This window comes from Bidens hawaiensis, unplaced genomic scaffold (assembly GCF_021521415.1).
Source record: "Bidens hawaiensis isolate Kalapana, Puna unplaced genomic scaffold, B.hawaiensis_p1.1 tig00007737_1, whole genome shotgun sequence".
NCBI lineage: Eukaryota > Viridiplantae > Streptophyta > Magnoliopsida > Asterales > Asteraceae > Bidens > Bidens hawaiensis.
In genome coordinates this window covers 463,221-474,127 of record NW_027491536.1, presented here as the reverse complement: position 1 = coordinate 474,127, position 10,907 = coordinate 463,221, and the positions used below count along the sequence as shown (strand labels likewise).

Below are 10,907 nucleotides of genomic sequence, written 5' to 3'. Positions count from 1 at the left end.
TGGGTATTTTTTGTGCATTAAAAAATTCAAACTTGTGTTTGTTGTCGTGTTACACATATATAGACAATGTTACTAACAAATCCACAAAAAATATCCTTATAGAAAGACAAATATATATAATATAATTTTAGAAATCACATTTGGCATATTTTTAAATTAAACAGGCGTAAGTAATTGCTTAAAATTGATTGACCAGTTGCAATATTTTACAAATTTCATTGACCAAAACAAATAGATATTACACAATTTCTGTTATGTTTTAAATCAAGTAACCGAAACAATTAGTACATGAATTAGCTTCGGTTATGATTTATAGTTTTTATTTCTTTGATTTTGATCGAAAAATTATTCTTGCAGAATATATACCATATTATCATATTTGTATAAACTGAGTACGTTCCTTCATAGTTGTTACCTATGATGCAACTAAATAGTAATGGTTGTTTACATATATTAATAGTACACATTTTTTTTATCAAATGAAGTATCTAAATGATAAACAATGAAATAACTAAAATGAAATAACATGTTCAGTTAATAATAATAATAAATCATTGAAATGTATATATTTTTTTGAGTTACATAATACTTACCAACAATGGTGTTCGGTTTAGTAACCATGTCAATAAGATCATCAATGCTTTGAAACTTGAATCCGTGTAAATCGCCACCAAAATCTTCACAAGGTGTAACAGTTGACTTGAGGAAGAGATTGACCTTTTTGTCATTGTACATACTTGTATTTAGGACCGTAGTCACCAACCGAAACATTTTTTATGATGTAACATGCCTTTTCAGCTAAATATCTCTCAAACTTGTATATAAATCTTTTTAGTATGCTCCCATAGACCATGTTTCCCTAGCATATAAAATGAATTAATATCAATTTATAAAGGCAATATAAATAAAAATATAATGAAACTCAAACTATATACGTAGACACATAACAAAACATAACATACCTCTTCATCAATTAAGACCATGTTCATTGAGATTAGTTGCTCGGGTTTATCAAGGATATGATTCTGCCAAAGTCGGATCACACGCACTTTGATGATTGAGTCTTCCATACAGTCCTTTGATGAGGGAAGTTGATTCAGCATAATGATGTTCTTGTCACCGACCGATCTGTATTGAAATAATTCAAGGTAATCATATAAGCATATGAAATAGTTGATAGTAGTAGTTAAGGAATGCAAAATGGGAGGAATATGAAAAAGAAACATACGAACATGTTGATTGCCATGTTTGCCATATTGTTCTGGAGTTGATTTGTGTGTGAGAGAGATAGTAGATATGGTGTGTTATATATAGTATTGAAAATTGAAAATAGTAAATAAGGAAAATCGGTTGACATATTCCTCCTAATAATATTCCGCTCAAATTATGGAAAATTTGAAGGAATCAAAGATTTAGGGATTTAGTTGACATGTTATATATAGAAATTAATTTGAAAATTTAAAGATATTAGTTTAAAAAAACGAATTTATACCATTTATTTCTAGTCTTTAACCGATATGTGAATTCGAATTTTCGTCTTTAACCGAGTTTCTAGAGGTAATTAATATAATTACACATCTTTATTTTTGATTAAATTGAGTTTGTAATATGAAAAAAAAATCCAAATTTTTTTTGAAATATTAACAATATATTTTAAGAAGCCGTGATTGATTATTTGAACTACGTAATAGAGAAAATCATGACAATATAATTTAAATAATATTCCCCTAAAATTATATTGTTATCAATAGTTGAATATAATTTAAATAATATTCCCATAAAATTAGGGGATATTTGAAGGAGAATAAAATTAGGGGATTAATTGAGCTGTTTAGTTATAGAAATTAAGTTGAAAATTTAAAGATATTATTTTAAAAAACGAATTTATACCATTTATTTCTCGTCTTTAACCGATTATGTGTTATCGAATTCAGGATTATGTGAATTCGAATTCTCGCCTTTAACCGATTTTTTGGTTTATTAATATAACTAAACATCTTTTTTTTTGGTTAAGATGAGTTTGTAATACGAAAAAAAAATCCCAAATTTTTTTGAAATATTAACAATGGTAAGCTAAATATAGTATTGATTATTTGAACTACGTAAATAAGGAAAATCGGCACTAATATAATTTAATTAATATTCCCCTAAAATTAGGGGATATTTGAAGGAGACTAAAATTAGGGGATTAAGTTGACGTATTTAGTTATAGAAATTAATTTGAAAATTGAAAGATATCTTCCAAATATAAACTCTAGGTTAATTAATATAATTTTTTTTAAAACAAATTATTAGTAATATTAACATTAAATTTATATTTATATATATTGATATATGTAAAATACATAGTCAATTCGTAAATGATATAAATTATATTTTAGTATTATTCCGTATAAAGATTTGTATCCGCAAAAAAAGTTAAACAAAAAAAAAGATAAAATTTTTATATTATATGTGTAAGTGTAAAACAAATTTTAAAATAGTTAAATCAATAGGCCAAATTTATATACGTGTAAGTGTAAAACCAAGTATAAACTTACCATTATTTTCAGAATCCAAAACCATGTCTTTAAGGCTCTTCGTAACCACCACCTTAACTGGCTCGACATTAGTTTCGGGGACCTCCTATGACTTGATATGTGGTTTTAGCTTTCCATCCTAGAGTAAATATTAATGAGCAGTGATGTTATATCATTTCAATAATAATAATACCAATCAATATTAACAATAATAACAAAATCGTTAAATATATACCGTAAAGTCCTTCAACCAAGGAGCAGTATGACTGGATTGCATGTTTAGGCTAACATATTTGTCACCTTTAGAGTCTTGTATTATGAGAACGGGTGATTGATCTGCGTCAACTCCAAAATACTGCAGGTTAACATATGATCAGGAGTGAAATATAAAATATTGAAACCCGGATTAAAATATGATCAGGTTAACATATCTGAGCAGGACACCATTTGAAAAGATATAAACAAAAGACCACATATTACCACATTGAAAAACATCTAATTGAATATTGCACAAGCTGGATAGGTATGCAAATGTTATTGATAGTTTAACTTTTAAGTTTAATGTATACCAATAATAAGGATAGTTTAACATTTGATTAAGAATGAATGATTCAATAATTTTTCATTAGAAAAAACTAATAATTTTGAATATTAATCCAGATTATATAAGCCATAATATAATTTATTTTGAATCAAAAATTACTTAAATTAATTTGCATAAAGTTCACAAAATAACACATAACCTCTTCACCTAATCCATTGATTAGGTTATCATTTACACTGTATGAAAGATATCAGATATAAATAAAGTTCTAAATTACATTAATCTAAATTTGTATAATTTATTTTGAATCTAAAGTTCTAAATTACATTAATCTAAAATTAATTAATCAGGTCAAACAAACAAATTAGGGCGAATTGAATATGAATATAATAGTGAATCGAAATTAATTGAAATAACCTTTGGCTTTCTTGCCGATATCGGAGAAGACTGGATGGATGTGTGGAAACCAGAAAGAGGTCGTGGAGTGGCGGTTCGGGCTGTGGTGGTAGTGGCGGCCGTGGAGGGGGCGGTTCATGGAAAACGGAGAAGAGTAGGAGCAGGATTAACATTTAATCAGGTTAACATTTAATAGGAGATTTGATCTGGGTGCCGGTAGACCATGGAGAGGGGGATGGATGACTTAGTGGGAGAGTTTTGTGATTTAGGGTTTAGACAGGAATAAAAGATCCAGATTAAAATAACATTAAATTGGGTGGGTAATGACCCATATAGGATTCATATTTTAAAAATGGGTTAAAAATTCTAAGAAGTGATGAGAGCTTGATAAGTGGCACTAAGTGTAGTCTTTTATTAGAGGAGTTAGATTTAATTGGAATAGAACTATCTTGGTGGTTCGTGAATATCCGCTTCCCAATTTCATCTATTTACAGTTTGTTTGTATACATAAATGTTTACATTAATATTTTTGCATTCTCAATTACTACTACCAGTACTTTAATATATTAATTTACTTCATTTTAAATACACAATTGCAATATTTCAATGTTGTATAAAGTTCTCTTTAAATTTCATGAGTTTCTCATTTAACTAAAAATCCCTCAAAGTCTTCGTTTAATCTTGTCCAATTTGTACTCATGGTCTTAAGAATTCTACCTCGAATGTTGCAATATTTAAAAAATTTCACATGTTATTATCCGTCTACAATTATCAATTAATTCCTTTAGAAACTTTTGTTGATGTTATCCTTGCAATCATAGAATTTTTGGTAAGTTCACGTAAATTTGTTAGGTGCCTCGTATCCTCACTCTCTATCTTCACAATCGATCTTGTCGACGCATCATTTATCCCAACTTCAATGTTTCCGTTTTTCTTAACTTTTAAGTTACTTTAAAATTTTCACTAATTTCATTAATCAAATTTGAAAAATTCACATAAATTGCGTTATTAGAAATATTTTATAAAATCTTCTGATTTTACACTTATAATAAATCAACTTCCAATGGTCTTATAATAAATCTTCTGATTTTACACTTATAATAAAATTCACATAGTTGTTTCGACTATTTAAAGTTACTTGTTATGATTAATTTTAAATTATATGTTAAAATTTTCTTTTCCTCAAAATCTAAATGGTGTTGTTTTAGTATTCTCTAATTTCGGGACGAAATTCCCTAAAGTAGAGGAGACTGTAATAACTAGGATTTTCCAGTTAATATTTATTAACTGATACCCGACCCATTTTACGTTCGGGAAATTTAATTAACGGAGCATCGCGTTTATCGAGTCATTAATATTTTATTTTTTATTATATCTATTTAGTTTATCAAAACAACTTTGATTTATATACCTATTTCACCCTAAACATAAGTTTTAATTCATATTGTAGTCACTCTTAAAGTTCAAGGACTAATCTGTAAATTATGCAAAACATTATATTATATCTTTAATTCAAACCCAGAACCCGTATCCGTGTTAATCGAGACCCGTTTTGTTTCCTTGCACCATAATCTTCGTATTATAGTTGGAAAGAATCATTGAAAATCGTAAATCTCACCGAAACGATCTCACCGACTCATGGAATTAGGAACTACGAATATATAATGATACGAATTGATTATATTATTAAACCGTCATAACTCGTTTAGGATTAACCATGTAAACAATCATTATATTTCAATTAACCTCGACTGCACAATACTACTAACCATGCGATCGAAACCCTATGAGAAATTGATGTATAACAACCTGTGTATATGGATTCTGGATCGCGTAGGATCCGCAACGAAGTGCTTGCCGTTCACCATCAATACGCCTCAAGAACTGGTAATTGTCATATGCTTTCAATTCGTTTTCACCAGTATGATATTAACCCTAACTTTAATCAAACGAATATAACACGGATTGATCGATTTTGATATTAGGGTTTTTATTCAATTGGGGATAAAAAGAAACACTGTTGTATATAAAATATAATTTTCATTCCTTAATCAGTTGTTAGCTTGGTCCAGTTGGCTTTGGTTATTGCTTTAGAGGCAGGGACATGGTGGTCGCGGGTTCGAATCCGGCCACCAGGGTTCTTCGTTCTATTTTTTTTAGTTGTTTTATTATAATTAATTCTAATAATGATAATCTGATAATAAACTGTAAATAATTAATATCTTATGAAAACCAACATCGTTACGTTATATCTTTTGTCAAATCTCGTTTATATATATATATATATATATGCATTATAAGTATATTCTAATAATAACATAAAACCTAATTATTATTTTATGTAAAAACCCGACACCAACATTTATGTTTCTCGTCAGTGAATGTTTTTATAAATTTTGCTCATATTTATTTTATAAGGAACATATTAAATAGATTTTTATTAGAAGATTTAAACGAAGTATTTATTTATATTTTACTACATATCATATTTAAATAATTACACATTATTTATGATCATCTATTTAGAAACATTAGTATTTTATTTACTCAAATAATTATAAGTATATTTTATAGTAAAATTAGTTATTTAAATTATTAATTTATAAATTTTGGTTATATATTTATCATATCAAGAAATCAAGGGTAATTGTATAAATATTAAAAATAATGACTTTAATAAATAAATGTGAAACAATAATAATAATAATCCATATATAACTAAATCGTTCAATCAATAATATTCTAATCCCAAGCTTAACTCAATTCACATTAAAATCACAAACTTTAATTCATTATACGTGCTGTCTCATTATTAATTAATTCATATTACTTATATTTAACTAGGAATCCTTGTCGGTGTATCCCGAAGGGTTCATCATTCTCACATTATCATTTTTGATTTCGTTCATCCGATCAGGTGAGTAATCACTCCCCTATTTTACTTGTTTTCAAATGTTTTGGGGACACTTGGGTACCATTTATCAAGTTATTTATCTTATTATTTCTTAAACGCAAACTGTGATCTTTGTGGTGTGTATCAATTGAATGACTGTTTGTTACTTGCTATTTGCTTACTTGCTTACTTGAATCGCATTAGGAGAGGTCCAACATAATCTCATTATAGTATGATCATACGACCGTCGTAGTGCCCGGAGCCCGATCGCATTGGCAATGGTTTCACCGACATCTTATTACTTGCTTAACGATTTCATTGTTTATACTCACAGATAACAGTTTTGCTTATTTTTACTCTATTATTTATATCATTATATATTATCATTTCGTTTGTGTCAAAACTGGTGAATCTACTCACTCAACATGTGTTGTTGACAAATATATATATTTTGTACGCATTTGCAGGTTATAGACTGGATTGCTTATCGAACTGAAGCTCACGTAGAGATGACCTTAGGATGTTAAACATAAACAAGAATAGTTGGTTTTGTATTGTAATTTTCTCTACTTTTGTTGTACTTAAATGTTCGTTGACAATTAATAAATTAATTAGATATTGTCGCTTTACAATTGCATGATAGTACCTTGTGAGCTGTGGCAATCAGTTCGCCCCGACATTTCCGCCGTAGGTTGGGGTGTGACACTGTTAAACCTGTTAAGACACGAATTGCCATTGATTATATGTGCCGGTTTTTTTTACCTAATTCTAGCTCTCATTTGCCATATCGGAGGATAACACTAGTTCTACCATGCTCTCTAGGATGGTTTCAAGCTATTTTTGAAGGGAAAGAAGCCAGATCAAAGGTCATCAACTCCAAGGAAGAAACTAACCTCATACAACCAGTGGCAGCCCAATTATTTTGGGGACCTAAAGCAAAAAATTCGGGGTCTTATCAAAAGTTAGAGAGGTGAAATTATAGAATTTATAAATTAAACGATTACGGTGTTTCATATATGAGATTAAAATTTTTTTCAATTTTGTTTTTAAAAGGACTTTGATTTATATATAATACAAATAAAAGGAATATATAAAGCACCTAACTCTCTTCTACATTTCCCAACAACAATGAAAACAAAGTTGTATAAACCTGGTCTAGGAAAAAATTAAAAACTCATTCAATAAACCATGAACAAAGAAAAAACTTAAAAAAAAACACTTGCATCCTAATAGAATCGAACCTGGGTCTAGAAAACCTTTAGAAGGCGGAAGCCTTATACCTCAGCCATTGGAGCAACAACTACTTATAGTGTTTTCTCATTAATCTAATTTTAATATCCTTTTTGGTATATATATACATTTTTAAACTTTTTAATCGGTGACCTTATTTTATCGGGGGCCTAAAGCCATAGCTTCACCCGGCATAACTATAGGGCCGGCCCTGCATATAACCCATTTTACTTAATTTGTTTTGAAAAACTCTTCATCTAATCTTGTATCTAGCTTATTGTTATTTCAAGTCATTTGGGTGTTTCTGTATCTACTATGAGCTAGACTCTTTGATTTACTTGGATTAGACGAATGCTAGCTAGATTTCGATGATTTACTTGTTATATTTTAGGATGATTATGTTGATGACTTATGAATGTTCTTTAACAATTAGTATGTTTGTTTGACTTATTTAAATGTTTGATCTCGTAGGTATCTTAGCCATGTCATGCTATAAAATCGTATATGTGCTAAGGCATTATTTATATGTGTGTGTTTGTACGTGCGCGCGCATATCCATGACATTTTACATGGGCGGGGATTCGGAAATTTAGGATTTTTAAACAAATGTCCAACGATTTTGTATACACTTTTGTAGTGAATCTCTCGTACCATTTTCAATATGGATTACTAACTTAAATTTGTAGTTCATGTATCAGTGGTATGATACAAGTTGAAGAACCTATTAACATTGTTTACATTAAGTGACTCGAGGTGGCTAGTATGTGTTTATCGATCGTATTAGCGTTCCAAATTAAGCATTGTGAGATTAAGGTGTTGTTTGTTTTTTAAGACAAAAACTGTCTGATTTCATGTATGCAACTGAAGATGTGGTCTGAAGGTCTGCAATCTGAAAATATAATGTTGTTTGTATTATAAACTGTATATCGTCTGCATAAGCTGAAAATTAATTACTTATAATACATATCACGATATATAGAAGTCATTTAACGTCTGTAGACTGATAAAATAATTTCTGGTGGTGTACAAACTATGAAAGTAGGTGGTGGTGGACGATTGGTGGTAGACGATTTTGATATGCGGTGAACGGTGGTGGTGGACGGTGGGTGGTGGTGATAGACAGTTGTGGTGGGTGATAGTACGTGGATGGTGATGGTGATGGTGATGATGGACAGTGGTGGGTGGTGGTAGTGGACGGTGGTTGTGACTGAACTTTAAAATCATTTTTTATAAGTTTGTGGCTGACAAATTTTTTATGGCTGAACTCTAAAATCATTTTTTAAAATTTAGTTCTTAATCATACAAAAAGTCATTACTAAAAAAATATCTACTTTGACACATCAATAACATACACTTCAAACATTTCACACAATTAGTTATTGTTTTATAATAGCAATGGTTCTTACAATTTAATACATGAATCATAAACAATTTTGATACATACAAATACAAATAACAAATGACATTGTTTATTAAGCTTAAAACCATCTTATATATGGTTTTAAACTTTAAATTAAAGAAAATACATAGATTATTAATTTAGCATGCCCTCAATGCATGCCATGCATGCATGCCCTCAATGCAGTCCACCACCAAAACCTCCACCTGAACCACCACCAAATCCTCCACCAGACCCACCACCAAGCCCGCCACCGCCACCAAACCCTCCACCGCCACCACCACCTGCTCCTCCTCCAATCCCAGATCCTAATCCACCACCAAAACCACTACCAGCTCCTCCTCCAAACCCAGACCCACCTCCCAATCCACCACCACCACCACCTCCACCAAACCCTCCTCCAGCACCACCTCCCAATCCCGAACCACCGCCTAATCCACCACCAGCAGCACCACCACCACCTAATCCAGAACCACCTCCTAATCCACCACCAGCACCACCACCTCCTCCTAATCCACCACCAGCACCACCACCTGCACCAGCACCACCACCTAATCCTCCACCACCACCAAATCCACCACCCCCTCCACCTCCAAACCGACCACCACGATCAAAGAACGTCTTTTCATCTTCAAAAGACCTCTCCGAACCGGTCAATTTCCTAGCAGTGGAAGTACAAACAAGAACACCAACAACAACAAAAAGAAGAAAGAATTTAGGAGAAGAAGCCATTTTGAATATCAACTCAAATGGTGATCGATGATGATAATGAAAGGCTTGATGCTACGTTTATATAGAACAAACATGCATGCAAGCAACACTTGTACAGTACAATTAAACAGCTAACGAAAATACATATAGCATTGTATTAATAAATTAAAAGGTACCAATAAAATGTGAGAAAAATAAATGGTGTTCTTGCAAATTGCAATAGCATCTCATCCCCCTAACGGTACGTCTCTTTGACAAAACCCACGAGTAAATTTAGACTCCACCCACCAGGACAACTGGAATAGGACATACATATACGTACAGAATAATATATATATACATATGACCTGTAACTATTTAGTACTGTACAATAGTACATACAAATTTATACATACATATGTACATGTACTGATGTACATATATATAGAGAAAAGATAGAATACAATCATTGCTTAACGTGCATTAGGTACAAGAATACTTATATTTCATTAAATTGATCCATGAAATCACATCACAATATCTCGAAATCGTCAATACATATATCCAATTAATCGTTGGTTCACCGAAATAAACAGTTTTGGATCGTTAATCGATCAATTTTTTACTTTTCTTCATGAAAACCGTTTTTGAGCGTTTTAGTTTTTTGGCTGAGCGTTTTAGTTTTTGGCTGAGCGTTTTAGTATTTTTGTCTTTGAGCGTTTCGCGTACCTATTATGCGTTAAGCAATTGTTGTGCAGTAACCTCACCCTACATATATATACTTATTAGTTAATGTACTTGATTTAAACATAATCCTAAAACTCAAAACTCAAATCCATATTCTTCATGTTATAGTATTATAACTATAACATAATGTCCAAAAGTGTGGGGATGTTTAGACTGTAAATGAACCAAACTCGAGTTTTATCAAGCTCTATATATATAAAGCTCGATCATCGTAAGTAGTTTTATAAGCTCGATCTTGGCTTGGTCATGCTAATTTATAATTTCTTTTATATATTTGTATAATGATACTTTCTATATAATATATATGATTTAGTTTATTTGTATTATATCTTACACATAGTACGTACTTGATATGGTGTAAATATATATATTTTTTGATATATTACATAAATTTATACAAATAATGAGTTTGTTTAGGCTCGTGAATCTTAGACTCAAGCTCGCTTACTAAATAAACTCTAATAAATACTCGTTCATTTAAACTTTGAT

The 10,907-nt window shown here is 30.6% G+C and overlaps 1 protein-coding gene across 1 annotated transcript; it reads right to left on the bottom strand.

Moving 5' to 3' along the window:
- Positions 1-8,988: 8,988 nt before the first annotated feature.
- Positions 8,989-9,713, bottom strand: LOC143635850 (uncharacterized). The gene has a single exon (XM_077103581.1). The coding sequence runs from the start codon at positions 9,711-9,713 to the stop codon at positions 9,159-9,161; it is 555 nt and encodes a 184-aa protein (XP_076959696.1). The 3' UTR covers positions 8,989-9,158.
- Positions 9,714-10,907: the final 1,194 nt, after the last annotated feature.